Source organism: Leuciscus leuciscus (genome assembly GCF_965113295.1).
Source record: "Leuciscus leuciscus genome assembly, chromosome: 21".
NCBI classification, from domain to species: Eukaryota; Metazoa; Chordata; class Actinopteri; order Cypriniformes; family Leuciscidae; genus Leuciscus; species Leuciscus leuciscus.
The window spans coordinates 22,384,447-22,405,490 of record NC_138745.1 but is presented as its reverse complement, the minus strand read 5'-3'; the positions used below and the strand labels follow the sequence as shown (position 1 = coordinate 22,405,490).

The 21,044-nt window shown below is 37.6% G+C and overlaps 1 protein-coding gene and 1 long non-coding RNA gene across 3 annotated transcripts in view; both read right to left on the bottom strand.

The window, feature by feature from the left end:
* The window catches only part of LOC309485106, a 167,730-nt gene that overhangs the window by 38,855 nt on the left and 107,831 nt on the right, over nt 1-21,044 (bottom strand). The window lies entirely within an intron of this gene.
* waca (WW domain containing adaptor with coiled-coil a) overlaps nt 1-21,044 on the bottom strand; it is a 34,923-nt gene that overhangs the window by 13,854 nt on the left and 25 nt on the right. For both annotated transcript variants that reach the window (XM_082151734.1, XM_082151733.1), the window contains exons 1-6: nt 20,841-21,044; nt 20,625-20,658; nt 19,666-19,852; nt 12,713-12,804; nt 10,563-10,678; nt 8,715-8,830 (exon numbers count right to left, since the gene is read on the bottom strand). The exon at nt 20,841-21,044 is cut by the window's right edge. In XM_082151734.1, coding sequence (XP_082007860.1) covers nt 8,715-8,830; nt 10,563-10,678; nt 12,713-12,804; nt 19,666-19,852; nt 20,625-20,658; nt 20,841-20,881 — 586 coding nt within the window. In that variant the 5' untranslated portion in view covers nt 20,882-21,044. The remainder of the gene's footprint in view (nt 1-8,714; nt 8,831-10,562; nt 10,679-12,712; nt 12,805-19,665; nt 19,853-20,624; nt 20,659-20,840) is intronic.

The window sequence follows — 21,044 nt, the reverse complement described above, 5'->3', positions numbered from 1 at the left end:
AAAGCACATCTGTATGCAATACAGTTTCATTATTGTTCATTATTATCCAGAGCGGCGTACTATAAATAATTTGTGCGACCAAATCATGTTTTGCGCCAGTAACTGAAAAAGTTAGTAGCGCAAGTGCCACCATTGGAAAAGGTTAGTGTAGTTCCCTGCTATACCTAGCCTTTGCTTAATGTTACCATATCATCACGCTTAATACTGTGAATTAGAATCATTGTAATGTGACAATCAGGTGCAGGGTCGGGTGTGGATATCTAAATCAGAGAAAATCATAGGTTCTGGATGGTTGATTTATTTTGAACAGAATCAGGTGACGTTAGAGCTGATCGCGCATCTCTAGTACACAAGTGCCATCACACACACACACAGAAAAAAACTAAGCTCAGAATTGATTCTTAAGTTTTCTTAAGAAATAGTTGAAGAAAGAATCGTGATGCATCGGATAATCATTTTTTTCCCCACCCGTAACGTTTAGCTAGCCTTGTCTGAAGTTTAAAATCATTGGTTACCCGTAAGCCAATCACATAACGTTTGGTTATGACGTGTGTTATGCGCTGGCTCAGCCGCATCTAACTTCCACTGTAAACACATGTATGATGCAAAAACAAAACCAGAGCGAAATACCGGAGAGAACATGGCTGTGAACGACTTTTGCAGATTATGTGAAGTAAATCTACGCATCCACGGTACAATCAGCGTCTACGTCACGGCTCTCAGCCCGCCCTCTGTTCGTTGATTGGCCGGCTGTTTTTAGGCCGGAGGAAAACTGATAGACAGGTTGCTATCTCAGACTGAGTACTGAAGCGAACTGAAATTGAACGGAAGTACAAAGTCTGACGTAGTCAGGCTAACGTTTAGCGGCTGCAGTAAAAAAAAAAAAAAAAAAAAAAAATCCCTCTAAACTTTCTAAATTAGACTGTGGTTGTGTGGCCTTCATAAAATCTCAATCTGACACCAAGCAGATCAACAAAATGAACCCTGAAACAGCTTATTGAAAGTTTCTCAGTAGCTATTTCAGGTTTTGCCTAAGGATACTCTAAACATCTACAGTCAGGATGTCACCTGAAAACATCTAATAGACAGTTGATTCAAAAACTGGAAATGAGAGCATGTCCATCTGTGGTGCATTCAGCTTAAGCTGAGGTCCACTGAAGTACTGAGGGCACCTGAAGTTAAACTGAATTTTCATTGTTTAATAACTGCTGCATATGTCAGGATCTAAAAATAGCCCACGATTCCCAATGCTGGAAACATGGCGATACGCTACTGAACATTTCTTAACAGGTGCCCTCAGAACAAGCGCTCTGAGCTGCTTAAAAAAACAATTAAGAGACAGCGCACACAGCTTCTCATCATAAAAAACACAGCAAGCTTTGGACAAAGATATAAAAATCATTATAGGCAAATCATCTCTGCAAATCTACCTGTTAGGCTTGCTGTGGTAGTCTGTGTTCAGCCGCAACAGCGGTATCATCACTTGCCCACCGCCGTTTTGCTTTTTTATAGTAATAAAAATCATTTAGTTCAGTTAGAGAACAGACTCTGCAATTAAATTCAATGCAGCGTGAGCCGAACGAGAGTCGTAACAGCAGTCAGATTTCACCTCACTTCGCCCATTACCCCTCACTCTTGACTGACAAGACGACGGGGGAAGATTTGGTTTCAATGCAAAATATAAAAGCACCTTTTTAAGCAAGTTTGTCATTGTACTGTTTTTTTGTTGTCGTGTTTTTAATGTGTTTTAGAATAATAATAAACCCACCATTTGAGCAATTGCCGGACCCGAATTTGCCCTAATTGTTTGTTTTATTCATTTATTTTTTACGAAGACTAATTTCAAAATACTGTCAAGTTAATGTTACATTTAGGGATGTCACTAACGATTATTTCGGTAATCTGTCAATTATTCACCAAAAACTAAGCTCAGAATTGATTGGAGAGAGAATTGCGATGCATACCGAAAATCACAGCAATCGTTAAGCAACTATTTATTGTCCCAGCCCTAGAATTCAGTTTGATTCATAGATTAAGTAGGCCATTTCAAATAGATCGCTTAGTTTTTTGACGTTCTTATGGGCGTTTGTTAGACTACTCGGTTACAAAATTTCCATTTAAACATTAATGAAATTAGTTGTGGGGTAAATCCTTAAGAACTAGTAAAATCTCTTCTTAAGGCACTTTTCCCTGTTCACAATGCTATGTCCATTAAATGTTAAGCGATTACAATTCCTGACAGAAGACCAACAAAAAGAGACCGCCTTCAGGGTTCCCACACTATCTGACAAATTAATTACTTTCCAATCATTTGTGTCATTTGATAAGGACTTAAATTAAATCAAATTCAGTATGATTCATTAATGAATCATTTAGAATAATGTGTGTTCTGGCTTGGCTGACTCATAAGGGAAAAAAAGATGATTCATACAAAATCGAAGATTGCTACGCTTATAAGCAATTTTACTCTACCCAAGAGCAATATCTAATTGAAGAAATACTTTAGAACAGAGCACAACAAAAATGTATTATTCATTACAGAAATTTCCATGACTCAAGTCAAGGAAGTTAACATCCTTTCCAGGCCTGGAAAACTATTTTAAAATTCCCTGATATTCTCAGGTTTCCCATGACAGTGGAAACTCTGCCTTAAACCTACTGCTTAGCACCTGCTTCTCTCCAGCTGCTTTGAAGTAGCCAAGAATTGAAAACTAAACTCAAAGAGAAGTATTTCCGCGATGACTGACAAATAAATAAGAAAAATAGCAGCATGTAGCACAGGCGTGTTTAAAGAGCATTATCACGTCATGCTGGATAGGGATGCACCGATACCATTTTTTTCAGAACTGATACCAAAAATTCGGAGTATCAACCGATACCAATACCGATCCGATACCAGTGCAGTTTTTATTTTAATTTTTTTAAGTTGAATTTCTATAACTCTGTGTTGAACTGATAATCACTCTTTGGTGTGTTGAACAATCTATTTAATTCAGACAACTTCATTATAAAGAAAAACAAATCAAAAAAATATATGATTATAATCTATGATCTATAGATCTATATCTATAATCTATCAGTGGATAAATCAGCAGTAAAATTGACTCTAGAAAAATCACGAGTGCACAATTTTATAAAATCTGAAAATTTTGTGGGAAAAAAAACACATTTACTGGGGAACAAAGAGACAATAATAGTACTAAATCTGGTAAAACGTTACACATTGCTCGTTGTATTGTTGTACATGAAAATACATTCATGAAAAACAAGAAAAAATCTAAAATATTTTTTTTTGCTATAAATACTATAAGATTAAGACATTTTAAAATGTATAGCGCAGCTGTTTAATGAGGCAGCAACATATGATAGATAGGACAGAACAAGATAGGCCATTAATAATCTTTCATTGCACAAAAGTATTATGATTTGAAAGGCTTCAATACAGTGCGGCAGAAAGCGCGTATGAACATCCAGAGCGCAGAATGATGCGCTTGAAGCAACATGGAGTCACAGTGCTAGGGTTGGGCCGATAGACGATGCCATCGTCCATCGCGATGGCTGACAGACATCACGATGTTGAGACGTCAAGCGCTGAAAGCACAGTTTGAATCTGGCAGTTGTCACGTCACTGTACATTCGCTCCTTAGTGGATAGCTGCTGCAGTGTGCCAAAATCGAAATTGCTGATGACATATTCATGGGTTTCATCAGGTCCCTTTCCACAGGTGTATAAAATCAAGCACCTAGATTATGAATGCAGACTGCATTGTGCTTGATTAATACACCTGTGGAAAGGGACCTGATGAAACCCATGAATAGAGGAAAATATTTAGTGGAAAATGAGAATGTTACGTTACCCCCGACCCCCATCGTCCATCGCAATGTTTCACTGTAGACATCGTCTTGATGCCAAATTGGTAGACATCGCCCAACCCTATACAGCGCGTCGAGTCCGCATTGAAAAGTTCAAAGCACAAAGGAAAGACATATTGATGCGTAGTGTATTATACAGTATCTATCTATGCAATAGTTTATTCAGCATTTTCTTTTAACAGTTTTAAATTTCAGTAACTGCACGCGTGAAGAACAATTATAGTGCTCTCTACTCCAGTGTTGTGATCTAACAGACACTCGGTAGAAAGTAACATGATTAAGGTACAGCAATACAGTCATTTTATGCAAAACCATAGACCGTTATCTACAGATAGAGTATGATGATAGTAACACTGAATCATCTTGGAGATAGTTCCATCGTGTTGACTGTCGTAACTGAACGCGACACGCTGTTTGGATGCTGAATGGAGAATGACTGACAGCCGCAGTGAAGGGAAGAGTTTACGTGAACTTGAATTTAACGACTTAAATATTCATTTCTACCTCACATTATACTACAGAATGGCTTCTGAACACTTATAATATAGTGCACGAAAACTTTATGGTGCTTTATAATGTTTGTGTGCCTTTTGTGGGGCTTAACAATAACACAGAATAATATACGAACAATATCGGATTTGGATCGGCCTCGTCTGAACGATACCCGTTCCGGCAAAGAATGGCAGTATCGGAGACGATAGAGATGCTGAGTATCGGATCGGTGCATCCCTACCAGCATGGACAAGGAGACCCTGACACTGCTTACGTGGGTGGTGCGGATAAGCAGAAGTTAGAGACATAAACACATTGCAAAATCTCAGAATTTTGTCATTCTATAAATACAAAACCAATCTGTGATCGTTTGTGGAAAAAAAGTAAAAGAGTATCTCAGTAATGACTCTGCAACAAAACACAAACAAAAGGACATTATATATTTAACCTCCACACCACAAATGTATCCAGCATCATCTGCTACCTACATTGTGTATCCTCTCTATCTCTCTGTATGTCTACCCAACGAAACATATGAAAAGTAACAAAACTAGGGATGTGCCAATCTGATACTCAGTATCGGCTCAGATACCGCCATTCTTTGCCGGATCGGGTATCGGTCAGACGAGACCGGACAAAATCCGATGCGCGTATACTATTCGGTGTTATTGTTAAACCTCACAAAAGGCACAAAAACATAAGGCACCATACATTTTTTGTGCACTATATTATATGTGTTCTAAAGCCATTATATATGTTAATGTGACAGAAATGAATATCAAAGTTGTTAAATTCAAGTTCACGTAAACTCTTCCCTCCACTGTGCTGTCAGTCATTCTCCATTCAGCATTCAAACAGCGTGTCACGTTCAGTTATGACAGTCAACATGATGAAACTCTCTCAAAGATGATTCAATGTTCCTATTATTATACTTGATCTGTAGATAAAGGTCTATGGTTTCACATAAAATGACTTTATCTTGCTGGAGTTTATTGCTGTTCATGTAACTTTCTCCCGGGTGTCTTTCAGATCACAACACTGGAGTAGAGAGCACTGTGAATAGTTCCTCATGAGCACAGTAACTGAAATTTAAAACTGTTAAAAGAAAAGGCTCAAACTATTGCATTGATATAATATACAACGCATCAATATCTCTTCCCTTTTTGCTTTTAACTTTAAGTAAATTAAACTTTTTCAATTAAATCAGGATGATCCCGTTGCAAGTGGCTTTGCATCTTTGTGGTATTACCCGAGCACTTTACTTTTACCAGGCAGTTCTTGCATATAGTGTTGATTTTGTTTGCCCATCAATGGTATAAAAGCTAAAGTGGGTCCAGATTTTGGACTTAAACGTGGCTGGGGCATCTATTATTTTACTCACACTGCTGTCCGCCATCCCGTTAAAAAACTATTTTTCTTGGGCTAGTTAGCTAATGTTCATGTTTCCCTCATTCATGTGTTGAGCGCCAGCTCGAGGAGCCATTAAGTAGCGACACTGGGAGCAGGGGAATCTATTTAGAGCACCTTATGGCGCTTTTCCACTACACAGTACCAGCTCGCCTCGGCTCGGCTCGACTCGCCTTTGTCTGGTTTTCCACTGTGTAAAAGTTGTACCTGTACCTGCTTCCAGGTACTTTTTTTCGTACCACCTCCGGCGAGGTTCTGAGCGAGCTGAGGCGATACTAAAATGTGATGTGAAAGCACGGCAGACTGCCGATTGGTCAGAGAGAATCGTCACTATTCACTGCGTCATGATTGCACGCGCCAGATGGAGTATCCTGAATAAAAAACAGCAAAAACAAAAACAAAACCATCCAAAAACAACATACACTCGATTTCCTCCATTGTCCTGTGTGTGTGTGGGTAGCGGGTGTGTGTCGCGTAGAAGAAGTCACGGCAGTTTCCTGCGGCGTCGCTATGACGACCAGGTACTATTGTGGAGGTACTATCTGTAATGGAAACGGAGCGAAAAGCGAGCCGAGCTGAGCTGGTACTGGTAATGGAAAAGCGCCATTAGTTTATTGATATTTGGCACCAGAAAAAACTGAGACAGACTTAAAACCAGAAGAACTGTGGCAACGTCTCCAAAACACTAGAAACCTACCTGCAAAGCTACAGTACTGTGAAAAGTGTTAGGCACTTTTACTAACAGTAAAAATGCTGTAATGTGAGGATGCTTTCAAAAATAATGTCATAAACAGATTTTATTTATCAATGAACTTCTATTACCCAAACCAAATCACTATTTCTTCAAGCGTTTGAGACGTCGCCGCAGTTCTTCTGGATTTAGTCTGTCTCAGTTTTTTATGTTTCTTGATGTGATCACAGGGCATTGAGACTCGAGGATTGTGAGATCAGATCTCTGTGTGCATCAAAGATATAAATAACTGGCTTAAACCCATTTTTTTTGTGAAATACTAACGTGCCTAAGACTTGCACAGTACTGTATAATCATTCCCTTCTGAAACGCTAGGATTTGAAATCACCCCATTCGTGGCATCACAATTTCTCTCTACATGACCCTTAACATGCATGTATTATCAAGGTGTGCTCTTAAAAAAACTTAGTCTGTCCAATCACAAATGTGAAAAACTGTAGAGTAAGATCGTCCGATGTTATTCTGTCCCTGAATGTAAACAAACTGCAACCCCAAAAACTGCATGGCTGAAGTTTATTTAAATTATGTGCCTGACTGATTGAAAGAATGTTTCTATTTGTTTGTATCATTTTACAACAGATTCTTAATTGTTGTCAAAATATTGCAGTTTTTTCTAAATATCTTGTACTGAAAACTACAGCACTGCCAAGAATTTTGACCTCAGAGGAAAATTATGTGGTTGCATTTGATCATTTTAATCGGACTCAGGCTCAAACACATACAACTCTCGACCGGAAAAACACAAGTCACACATGCTGTGGGGAAGAGCATGGACACAGTACGAGTTAACCAAGTTTACCAATCACAGCAGTGGGCCATTTACTGTAACGTCCCTTGAAATTTTGACAGTGTTTCCAATTAGGATGTAAAATTATAATTTTTACAAATATAGATTTAGTGAAAAAAAAATAATAAAATGCTCCATAAGCTGACCTCAAGAAACATATGCATTTTATGACCCCTTTAAGAACACAGTCTGAAGCCTAAACAACCGATTCTGGCCTTTGATTCAGAACTAGGGATGTCAACGATTAATCGACGATCGATTAATTGTCGATAATACATTTAATCGATACAACTTATCGATCATCGATTAAGCAGGTCTTCATGCGCGTGCGCGCTGCTCAACCGCGAAACTTGTAAAGCGAGCGAGCCGGAGTTATGTTTGGGACCATTTTACACCTTCATCATGACTATAAGTTTGCGTGTGCATTCGCAGCCTTTTGTTTTGTGCAAATGTAAGTTGTAATACTGTTTATTTTCTGTAGGCCTATCTATATCTGACTGATCTCATATTGGATGCATTTGGTTAAGAATGAACTCTGTAGTAAAGCGTCAGCTTCAGCGCGCGCAGCTCAAACGGCAGTGCACGACTAATAATGACTATTGGGACTGTAATATCACATAACATTATAAAGAGAACAATATTGTAATAAAACATTGTGAATTATTTGGGTTTAGTTGCCGTGTCGCGTTGCTCCAGGAAGAGCGCGTCCACAACATGAGTAGTTCTGAATGAATGGCACGTAACTTAGTTCAAGTTCACTTGTGCATGAATTTGCGTCATTTTGTGCAGATATAATTTGTAATATTATGTTTATTTTGAATATATCTGAATAATCTCATATAGGATGCGTTTCTTTTAGATAAATAACGTGCTAGCAAAGTGCTCCAGTTTAACGGTAGCAGATTCATTCAGCGCGTGCAGTTGTTCCAGGAAGAGCGCGTCCACAACAGTCACACATTCTAAGCGCATATGAGGCGGCGTTGGCGACAAAAATAATTAATTTAATTATCAATCACATCGAAACATTTTACAATCCTACTAGCCCTTTATTTATATTTAAAACCATTCTAATTGATTTGGTGAGGAACATAGCGTTTTGAGCAGCATTTGCAGACCCTGTCATGCTGTCATAGCCACTGCAGTGGACACATATCGCAGTATTAAGGCTAACGATTAATCGATTAATTGATCGTTAGTTTAAACGACGATCGATCATGGGAATTTGTGAAAATTGACATCCCTATTCAGAACACAAAGTTTTTCCATGGTTTCCATGATCATGACATTCCTGGTTATAGAGATGCTGCATCACTTTTGAGATTACCCCAATAAACTGGACTGCACTCACTTAAACAACCTTTACAGCCACATTACACAGCTGAATGATGTGGGTTTTCAGACTTACTAGAGATGGAGAAGCTGGCGGGAGTAGCCTGCATGGCTTCACGCCTGTAGTCCCTGTCTTTAGGGAAACTGTTGACCACTGCAGCCGTCTTGGTTGCCTCCTTCTGCCTGTGCTCTCTGAAACAGGAAGACATTCACAAATTATACAAAACCAATATCGCGATATGGCTTAGCGCGATTATCAAATCCCAAAGGCTGTGATTTAATTACATATGTGCTATTATATATTGTTTCAAAGTGAAGCGCAGCACTGTGTACTTTAACACATGACCAGCATCTAGTTTTCAGTGTCTCAGAGCATCTCTACGTGTGCAGTGAGTCTGAGGTCACTTAAAATGCATTTTGAAACACATGATCTTTCCTAAATTGTAATGCAACGTACTTATAAACCGGCTGTTGTCAACAAAAGAAGCTTTAAGGGCTCCTTGCGGTTTTCTGGCAAACTAAAAGTTGATGTTTTTTTATAAAATGAAGAAATTAAGTCCGATTTCCCCCCCAAATCATGCAGAACCTAGTGCACACAGATGGTTCAATACAACAGAAGCAGTGAGTTGCAGCCCTGAGCTTATTTTTGCTGCATACTGGGTTGTGGGGTATTTTGACTATTTATCATCACAATCTTTTGCAAAACATTTTATGAAGCATCGCCAATTAATGAAGGTCATAAACGATCTGTGTGAAAGCTCAGTCGCACTTATTGTCAGTTTGAAAGCTCAATGCGTGATGCTGTTGCCATTACACCGCTTCTTTGCTGATGTGCTACAGATGCAAGATATGTGAAACAGGCCTAAGTCTAGGGCTGGGCGATTAACGATATCATATCGAGATCCGTCGATAACGATGTTAAGCTCTGGACATTTTTACTTGATATGGATTAATCGAACAGCCTATCACCCAGCAGAAATAAACACGACAACAGACAGTCAGTGCATGTCGCTAATAAGTGATTTCTGCGTCTCTTGTGAACGAACAACGTAGTTTCACCCGATACACAAATTCACACATATATGACGCTCGCAGTGTTTCCAGTGTCTGCCATCTCAATATACGAACTACATGAATTTAATCTCCAGAGCTGCTTTGAGAGTCACTTCACAAGCTTTTTACAGTTTCATTTGAGAAAAACTACCATCAAATACACACTGAAACTAAAAGATCTTCGGAACAAAATAAATGTTCAGTTTAACTTCAAGAAATTATGACGGAAATAAATCACTACTGTACACTAAAATGACATTCTTAAAGTAATAATAATAATAATAATAATAATAATATTGTTGTTGTTTCTAATTATCATACAAATATTTTTTCAACCATGTTTTAAATTTATCTTATTTGACACAAAATAAAAATGCAATGTTTTGTTGTAAGTTAATTGTTATATTTTCATTTGATTACAATGAATCAACACTTGATTACATTTTTAAAGTTTACATGAATTTGTATTAAATAATAAAAAATCTAAATGAAAACAAAATAGACTTAATGGGGCCCTAAATTAAAAAGGTAGCTTACTCTGTGGAGTTTAATTGTGAACAAACAAGTTTACATTTATTCTCAAGGTCTAACAAATATGTGGAAAGCAAAAATATATATAAAATATTTTATACATAAAATATGTATCGCCCAGCCCTACCTATGACTGCATAATGCGAAAGCAAAGAGCTGCTAAAAAGCATTTTCCATATGATTGCTGGAAACCTTCTGCAGAAACATACTAGTTTAAACATTTTCTACTTGCATCGATCACCTGATGTTTCACGGGCAAGGTGCATGGATTAGAGTATTAGTGTATAATTAAGCACAATTTGTGTTTGAGAAGAGGGTTGAAAGAGTGCATGCTTAATACCTCTCCAGCCACTCTTTGGGTTTCTCCCACTGAGACACCTCTGTCCTGCAGTTGTAGTAGTACTTCTTCCCTGAAGAACTGATGTGTTCAGACCAATCATCTGCTGGCTCATACGGCTGAATAGAAGGAAAAACAACAGGTGTGAGGACTGGGAACATTGAGATTGTTTAAAGCGACAGGAGGTGTTAAAGACAAAAGAGCGGTAAAGGAAGGAAGATGTAAAGGAAGGGAGGGGAAGAGAACAAAGGCAAAAACAAAAGGAAAGACCTGAAAGGGAGGGAAAAAAGAGAAGACAATCTAGGTGTTTGTTGTTTTTCCTCTGACTTAAGGAAAGGCCAAACAGAGCAACAGTATGAGGAAGTTTAAAATAAAGTATACGTCTGGGAAGAAAAGAGGGAATGGGAGCATTAGAGAGACAGACAGATGGAGCGTGCAAGCGAGAGAGAGCGAGCGCATGCAAGCTGAATCCTGATGCAAGCATGTGTAATATTTGATGAGGTGGATCTCTGCGCATCGCCCCTGCAGGATGCCTCTTTAATCTGCCTGAATACACCTTCCACTTACTAGCAGTCTGACTGTAAAAGCCTCACACCACCACCACACAGTCTCAATTATTGAAGCTAAAGTGTACAATTTATGTGCCACTAGCATCACCAACCGGAATTAAAATAACGACAAGTTTCCCCGTTGGCCTATGGGTCATGGATAGGTTGTTTATCATGACCCAGTTAGCTGTAGTCAAAAAGCATCTTTCTGCCTGGATGGTCATTCAAAATAAGACATGTATTCTGACTATATTTTTAATAGCAATGCATTTATTGGGGTCCTGTGAAATAGTTCTCTCGTAGAGAGTTCCTTTGAAAAACTCTTACTGACCCCAAACTTTTGAATGGTAGTTTTTTTCTCAAAATGTAACTCAGAATACAATGATGTTCCATGCAGAACTATGATTAACACTGTTAATTTCATTGCACACTAAACTCTGTCTCTGCCCTTGAAAGAAACCCCAATTAAGTAGTATATATTTCAAACCATGAAAAAAATAATTCACCTCTGTATGCCTGCCCAAAGCTAGTTCTTCTCACCTTCATAACATAATTACAAGGTTTAATACAAAACATAAAATCTTGGGAAAGGTAATTGAGCAGATGAAGAGGATTTGATGAGTGAGTTCATAAAGTAGGTGGAGCATCTCACCATCTTCAGAGAGTGGAGGAGATTTTATGCAGCATATCAAAAGTGGCCCCATAACATATAATCAAAGACCATTTTATACCAACAGTGGCACAAGCAAAGAGATAACATGTCAATACTAAAGGATTCAAATTTTATGCTGGCTAATCAAAACAATCTTGGATTCATAGAGAGCTTATGCCACAAATATTAGATCCATTCATCGAGTTTGTTGAAATTACCTTGGTTCGTTCTAACATTTTTCACAAAACAACCCCTCAATATTACCATGGCTTGGCAGTCTGTTTTTAGACTTAAGACACTGAATGCGGTCCAATTTGGCTTCATCCATGACCAAAATAGCCTTTTAACAAATGATCTGCTTGACTGCAATTATTTTTTTAAATGTCAATTTAACAAATCAAACCACATGATTTCAATGTGTATCGTAATTTACCAAGTTTCAAAACCTTAAATGAATGATGTAATGCTGAAAAGCATTAAATCTCCTTTCTCTACTCTGGTAAAAGTACGCTGTGCCTTGCATCTCCCAGAAGAGCTCATATTATCTACAGAAAGGGGACAGATGGTCTGCACACAGGAGGTTTGACACACAACCAGACAACACATTTAACAGTGCTGACGAATTTACGCCAGATCCAAATAATGGCCCATAAAATAACATACCACTTATTAGAAGTCTGAAATATTTGATCAGATCTGCCAGGATAAATGTTTTCAATTTTGCCTTGGAACTAAATTAATGCATCCTAATTGCGACTATTAGTAAGACAGTTATTCAATATGATTTATGCAAAACTAACAACACAAAATGGCAATTAGGGTATCATAAAATGTTCTGATTTATTCAATAAACATTCATTCTATAACAGGATGATTGTGCCAAAGCGTGAACATGGCCTTGTTATGCACGCTGATTCAGACAAGTTAGAAAACATTAAGAATGTAGGTCTTACCGTGTCTGATGATTTGTTGGGATTTGAATGAGAGTTGGAGCTGTGCAGAGAGCTGTGGTTATGAGAGTTCTCTTGAGGGGAGATACTGGTCCCTAAAAGAAGAAGAATATTGCCTGTAATCATATGACAAACCAGTTTAAGTTCTTTCTAAAAACTAGTGAAGGACAATGCAAATCTAAGAGTTATTACCACTTCCGGTTGGTTAAAACAACTCACCTAAAACATTCTACCGTCATCTACACAACTATAAAGCTTCACAGACAATATCCCATAATTCATTGCCGTTGTTCCACTTACAGCGAAATCAAGCATCTATATCAATGACTCTTATAGCACTTGAGCTTTTCATAGCTCGATGCCGAGACAAACACTTCGATGCCATCCTATCAATTCCTGTTTATTTTGATTCATTAGAGTAATTTCAACTTGAACTGCACCAACACGTTTACACTGCTAAGAAATACAAGCTCTCTAAGACGCATCTAGCAAGTGTTCATGCAGCATGATTTCAATGCTAAAAATAAAGAGATACAGAAAGAGTCACATTGTAAAGCGATGAACAAATCAAATGATTTTTAATACTGATTTGTATGCGTGTTCATCACATGAGTGTTAAAGCACTGTTTAAATATCTAATAAGGCCGTTCTTTACAATATGCCCATAACCCAAAGGGAAAACTAAAAGGTCTTTCCACAAATTGAGGTAACAAACCAGTGAAATAGAAGCATCTTCAGACAAATTACAAGTGTTCAGTGAGATTACTCATTCTGACAAAAAACTAATAATCAGTAGAGCTGGGAAGAGATGAAGAACAGCATAATGATTTTATAACACACCAGACTCAACACTCTTAATGAAAAATCTGGCACACAATCAGTAACTACACAAAAAAAGATTACTGATGGTAAACAAACACATACTGGGATTAAACTGATGACCAATTCAATGAGCAGATAGTCTGCAATAGCATTTTGGCATAACAGACAAACCATTGCTAGGCTACCTGATTACTGTAGGAGTTATACGTCTTAGTGAGCTATTAAAGAGCAAGAATATTCAGACAAGTTTCATAAACTGGGTAATTAACTCGCTTCAGGTGGAAAAGATAATGTTTCATGGTAGGGCTGTGCAATTAATTGAATTTCGATTTTTGCTCCCAACGATCACCAAAATAGTATAATCGAGTAAAAAACGATTATTTTGCCATGTTCTGTTTTGAAAGAACGCTCTTATTTTGTCTTGTGTTCTGAATGACGCGCGCACGCGCACATCCGCCCCTCCCGATGCCATAAACTCTCTCAGCTTGAATGTTTAAACTGATAAAACTTAAAACGAAGTAAAAATGATCAACTTTAGTTACGATGCAATGCTGGCCCGATTGTACAAGTGACAATTCCATCATGTCCCGACTCCTGAACGCGAATGTGTAGTTTCGACGCTTGCCTTGTCCAGCGCATTTTGAGAGACGGAGAGAGAGAAGACGCAGCGCCGCTGAACACTCACGCGGTTTGTGAAATTGCGTCTTGGAGAAAGTTTTTAAATTATTGATTTGATTTTATAATCTGTGTGGATTCATTTAGGCTACTCATACAATATACATGCTAAAGTGAATCAATGTTTGCGGGGGAATTTCCCGCATTAGGCTATAAGTGGTAGACCTGCGGGAATATATTAAAATACTATATTATTTATTAAAGCAACAACATGGAACTTTTCCTCTGCGGTCGCCCAGCGCTCAAAGCGGTTGGAAGCGGAATTGTCCATTACCGCTGTCGTAAAATGATTTACGGTTACTGTATATGAAGCATGCAGGTTTTTTTCATATGGGCAATGATAATATTAATCTTCCCCCTTTCATAATTTATACATGTTTATTAGACTAAACATTTTAACTCAAACATTTGCGATTTGCATGTCGATTGCAATGCTCAAATCTGAACGAGAATGATAGCGATAGCATCCTAACCATCTAAAACTACCATGTTAGTGTTTACTAGCTACCAGATTGATAATTCGCTCATCTACTAGCTGATTCATGAAGATAAATAAATGGAGGACCAGATAGTTTCCGTAACGTTGCCAGGCAGACAACAGATTAGAAAAACTATAGATAGTATGCAAGCAATTTACAGTTACTTACTAGTTCAACAGCATGACGGCCAAGTCAGCATCGGTCTGGTAACTCTCCTCCTCCATAAGCTCACGCCAGCGAGCAAACGCTCGACCAATATTGATCCTCGTCCTGCCTTTCAGTTTATCACTCTCCCTTTTCCTCTTCCGACTCTACTCCGACAAAACCTTTGGCTTCTTACGTTTCGCTGCTGGTTCAGCCATGACGAAAACAGACGTACGAAAACAAACGCGCTGGTTGGCCACATTTGAGGAAGTGGTGGGCGAAGTGACGTATGCCGTAAAGCAGTCGAATTTTGTAGTTCTTTTTGAGCGCTGGTTACTACCCGCACCCCGAAGTTACATAGTGCCAGTAAAAGCGATACAGACCCCGTCAGGCTCTGGCAGACGTCTCATTCAACCTATTGTAAGTCGATGTACTATCACAAGGGTCTTGGAAATATATTATGAAGGTTGAAAAGTTACATGTTGTTACTTTAATAGTTCAAAAAGTACAATCAATGTTCAAATTTCGATTTTTTAAGAATTGTTGAAAGGTGTCTTTGGTAACACTTTACAATAAGGTTCATTAATTAGCATTAGTTAACAATAATGAACAATACTTCTACAGTATTTACTAATCTTAGTTAATATTAATTTCACCACTTACTAATACGTTATTAAAATGAAAGGTTGTATTTGTTAACATTAGTTAATGCACTGTAAACTTAACATAAACAAACAATGAACAGCTGTATTTTGATTAACTAACATTAAAAAAGATTAATAAATACTGTAACAAATGTATTTCTCATTGTTAGTTCATGTTAGTTAATACATTAACTAATGTTAACGAATTAACATTATTGTAAAGTGTTACCGTGTCTTTTTAATAAATGCAACACGTTCCCAAAGTCATGTGAAATAATCGTGTTACATAATCGTGATTTCAATACTGACCAAAATAATCGTGATTATGATTTTTTCCATAATCGAGCAGCCCTATTTCATGGTACAAGAAAGTCACACAGAAAGCCCTAAGTGACCTGCAGCCAACTGCCAAACCCTCACTGGGGCATTTCAGCTGCAGACATCCCTTAGGGTACAGACAGTCTTCACCACCTCAGAGAAGATGTGTCAGAAGTGTGCCAGTAACAAGAATATAAAGCCACTTTGAGTGAGGAAAAGATTAGACTGAACAGACATACTGTGCCTCAATATCTATGAAATCAAAATTTGAGCTTTGTGGCTTTTGGTCCATGCATGTCAGCTTTGAAGTGATCTAGATGCACTCCTTAATGTTGACATAGTACACCTTTAGAAGATATACAGACAATTTACAGTCTCTCTGATCAGGGAACATAGACAAAAATATCGATGACTCATCCTGCACTACACAGATTTTTGTCCAATCAGATGCTCTTTAGAATAAGACTGTCTTTAGTCTAAATACCACATGCAGTTGATGATCATGTAGTATTTTAGCAATTAAGAAAAATGGAAGGAAGAGCCCTTTCATATGTCCCAGTCCCACCCAAACTTCATGTGAAAACGAAATACTTCAACACGAAAAAGAAAACTGCACTTGTCAAGCCATTTAATGAGTCTTTCTTTTTTATCTAAAATGGGAAAAAATTGTGTCAGAAGCAACTTTTTGACATGCACATACGCGCACACACAAAACAAAAATTTGGAGTGGTAGAACAAGTTAGCAACTATTTACTTTACCCTACATGTGAACATGGAGTCAAGGAAATGCACTTTATTAATTCAAGTCTGTATGGTGAAGTTCAGCTAGAATTTTTTTAATGAAGAGTACTGGTTAGAAAAGCAAGCACACAGCCTTATAAATGTTTTAGGAGTCACTGTGATGGTTCCAGAAAACCTCTTTGTGTTTGCTTTAGGCATATGACAAGTTTCCTCATATTGGTTTTGATCAAATTCATCAGAATGCAATAATATGGTCAATGAAGTAATTTATTTTAAAAAGGCCAAAGTGAGACGTGATAGGTAACAAACTGTCCCAACTTCCATCAAGACTTCATATTCTCCTTAAACTCCATTTCATCCACTAGGGCTAGGCTGGAAATATAGATCTCATTTTTAATCGATATTTCTTTAACAAACCAAAATTGTTTTGAATATGTCAAGATCAATCTTTTATGCTTTTTTGTGTTTTTAGTTGTTGCATAAATAACACATTATTTGTAGAGAAAAAAAAAACAGTATCAGCTTTCATATTCTGTCAATTTTATCACAAAATTCTGATAAACAAATAAAAATTCGGACACTCTTCAATGTCACGTGAGAGAAGATATACTGAAAGATAGGGAACTCACTGAAAACAATTTCTCATATTTCAACTGCAGAAAGACATCAATAAAGTTTGTGAACATAATGCTGCATTTTCCTCAGGAAAGTCATTCAATGTTCATAAAAAAAGAACTAAATATATATATATACACAAAATTGTATTTAATCATATTTTTACCTGATAGTGATGTCTTAGTGTTCAGAGATTTATTTAAACATACATTAATCATGAAAACTAGTTATGACAGCCACCCCTTCAATGATAATTTTTCAACAAGGAATTGGAGTAGAAACTAAGGCTATGTTCACACTGTCGATCCAAATCCAATTACTTGTGTATCCGATTGGAATCTGATCTAAATTACTGACCGTCCACACTGTGTACCGCAACTGTTCAGATCTTATTTGTGATTCCCGTGGCACTCTTTCGTGTTCCGGAATATCTGCATTGGTTTCTATGGGCCAAAAACAACAACAGAAGCAAACTGGAGGGGTTTGCAATACAGGTGTTGTCTTATTAACAACATGACAATGTGTAGCGACCGCACTGGACTACTACGTCTTCAGGGGCGGCGTCAGAAATGTATGCGCAGCTTTATTCCGTGCGGTCATGTACGCCAGTCTTAAAATTCAACGTCTCCATTATATTGTCATTTTCTACTCAACCGGCACTTTGTAACAACACAACCTTGTTTCTGCATCGACTTTCAGCATGCTTCCTATAACAACGTCTGACATGTTTATGTTTTACGTGGCGTGAGAAAGTGACAAACCACGAGAAATCCGATTAGTGTGGTCAGACAGAAACAGATTTCCAGAAATGCAATTTGTATACGATTTCAAACCACACATGAAAGCTCACATATGAACTGCCTAATCAGCTATTTAAAAGACTGAATGAAACTTTAAGTGGTGATTATTTTATCTAAATAAAATTCAATCATTTGGGCTTTTAATCCATTTTGTCAACTTTAACCTTTAATATTATAGTAATGGACCAAATTAATGGTTTCCGTTTAGTTAACAACATTAGATTTTTTCCTTAAAAAAAACTGAAATCCTGAAATATTTCCAAATGAATCGATATTGAATAAAATCGAGAGCTTGTGAATCGAAATCTAATCAAATTGTGAAATCTGTCATGATCCATTCACTAAAGCACAATATAATTGGGTATATGACATCCAGCACGATGTGACATGGGTTAGCTGCTTTTAGCATTTATGGTTATTACAAATGCATAAATATTACAGCCCACAAATTATGTTGTTAACATTTTTAAATAATGGTTATACTTTTTACTGCTTCGAGGGGATCTACAAGATGCCAATCTTGACCTATGCAGCAGATCTGGTAAATATGAATGATAGATGCAAAGATTTTACACCACCAATACTCATAAGATGCAGCACTAACAATAATGAAAACATCCAACGGCACACAACCAGGCAGAAAATTAAGTAGATTTATCACTTTTGTCCACGACTGAACACGCAATACGCATCACCGCTTTCAAAAATTTGTGTTTTTTTAGTTTAGACGATAATGGCATCATTTAAAAATAAAATGCATTTTGAAACCAGTTTTCAAAAGTTTACATTTTAAGGCCTCCAAAACACCTTTCTCCTCTAAATGAACGGCCAAAACATGGTATAAAGTTTTCAATTTTTTGTTAAAATAAAAACGGTGTCATGTAAACTGTCCCTCACTATCTAAAAGATGATCATTTGAAATATTGAAGCCAATGGTCACCAAAACTGTTTGGTTCCCAACATTTTTCAGAATATCATCTTGTGTGCTCTACAGAAAGTCATACAGGCATTGAACGACATGAGTAAGCAAATCATGAGAGAACTTTCATTTTTGGGTGGACTTTCGTAAATATGTAAATGTTACATTGATTCTGCTTATTTTAACCAACTGAACGAAATCATTCTAGCAAAACTGAAAAGTTATTTCCAAAGAATGTTTACCATACCAATAAATTCATGTGGATCTTTCTAGAGAAGAAAAAATAATTCAGCATGATAATTTCATTGGTGATTTGAGACCAATTTTGATCTATCACAAGTTAGTCAAACCGGGTCTTTCAAGCCAGCTTATCTTTTTTCATGTAGATAGCAAAATAAAGTGTCTTGTTGAAAACTCAGGGGAAAAATTATCATGTTAATACCTGATCTGAAGAGAAAACACTCTGTATAGACCTTGAACATGAAGAAAAAGCACATAGTGCTCAGTCAAAGCCTTATATTCTCCTATCTGAAACGGCATCATTCATAAAGTGAATGCAGGGTGCTTGTAAACAATAGAAGCAGGTCCCACTTCAGGTACTGTGATTTCATTTACTGTCTGTTTACCACAAAGACAGCAATCTGTTCAACTTTTGAACTAGCAAGATGTCTGACTAGTGTTTACATAGAAACAATTATGCACTAATTAAGATTTACAACATGGATCTAGGCACCTGTATCAGCCTCAGATCTGTGCCTCTTATTGAATTATAAATATGACTCCCTGTCTCCCCTCTTACCTCCTTCTCTGTCTCTCCCCCGGTGTGGATGGATGGCTTTTGCTCTGCCATGGCCGGTGCTGTCCATGTGCTTATTTTCTGGACTGTCTGACCGCCGCAACATCTTGCACGGTGGAGTGGCATCGTTGTTGTCACGCATCTTCTCATGTCTGTGATCGGGGTGACTTTTGGATGAGTACTTAAGAGTCTGTCAAAACATGATATTTCTACATTGAACTCTGCTGCACAATTGCTCTCTGACATCCAAAGTACATTAGAGCTGGATTATAGTTGGTCATTAGCTAGCTGACCAGCTTGTCTAGAATGGTCTACCAGCTATTGACCATCATCTAAAATGTTCCAAAACACCAAAATACTTAATAGGAGCATGTTTGTGTCATAACATACTTTGCACGTCATTGCAAGACTTAACTGAGCACAGAAAAGCCTTTAAGCCTATATCTTTCTCTCAGTATTACATACAATTAAGCACCTCTTGATGGTCTACACAATAATAACACTCGTTTTATTGGGATTTTGTTGCATTTACTCGCTCGCGACTATCAAGACTATTTGTAAACAACCTCGTACCCTTAAATTCGTGTTTACGTATACAACCGTTTCTCTAAAGTAACATAATTTAGAACCTTGAATCAATGATAATAAACGTTACCATATTGATAATTTAGAAGTAAATCGCTGTGGCATACAGGCCCAATGTAGCCGCTAGCGAGCTAACGTTAGCCTGTTAAAAGTCGCTAGCGCCCTGAGCGCATTTAAAACATGATAAATTCGACGGGCATGCGACTAATGACAGCACAAAAAAATGTTTGCAGTGTAATGTAAATGTGTGTGTAATTTTAAGCCGAACCCGGGGAGAATAAGGCACTTTTTGCTGTGTTTTACGTACAGAGGCCTAAACTGCTTCAAAAGCCTGCACTAGATTTACTCCATTTTAATCTTATTTGTTTCAGATCTACCTGGTAGGGCTGAGAATCCCTTCGGTCGGTGCACCTACAAAATAAACAAGAAAAAGAGACAAGAGGAATAGTTAATAAAAACATCTTCACAAACAGTGGCAGAAATTGCAACAGCTGAATCGGCTTCCTTAAGTTTCTACTTATTTTGGTTTGGCTAAAAATGGCGGATTGTCAAAGCGGAGAAGGAAAATCGGAGTATAAAACAGAGCTCTTTACCCATCGCCGAGTCTTGGTTGTTTCCTTGCATACATTACCATCAATGCCGTGTTAGTGTGTGTGAAGTAGATGTGAAAGATTGGCGACTTATTTTGATTTTGGAGTGGCCTATCGACGACCCGATCGCGTATATAATTTTAATAGTTCTATTGGAGTCGCTCTTCGCCTCTGCTAGTCAGTAGAGCGCCCTCGGTCCATCTCCCA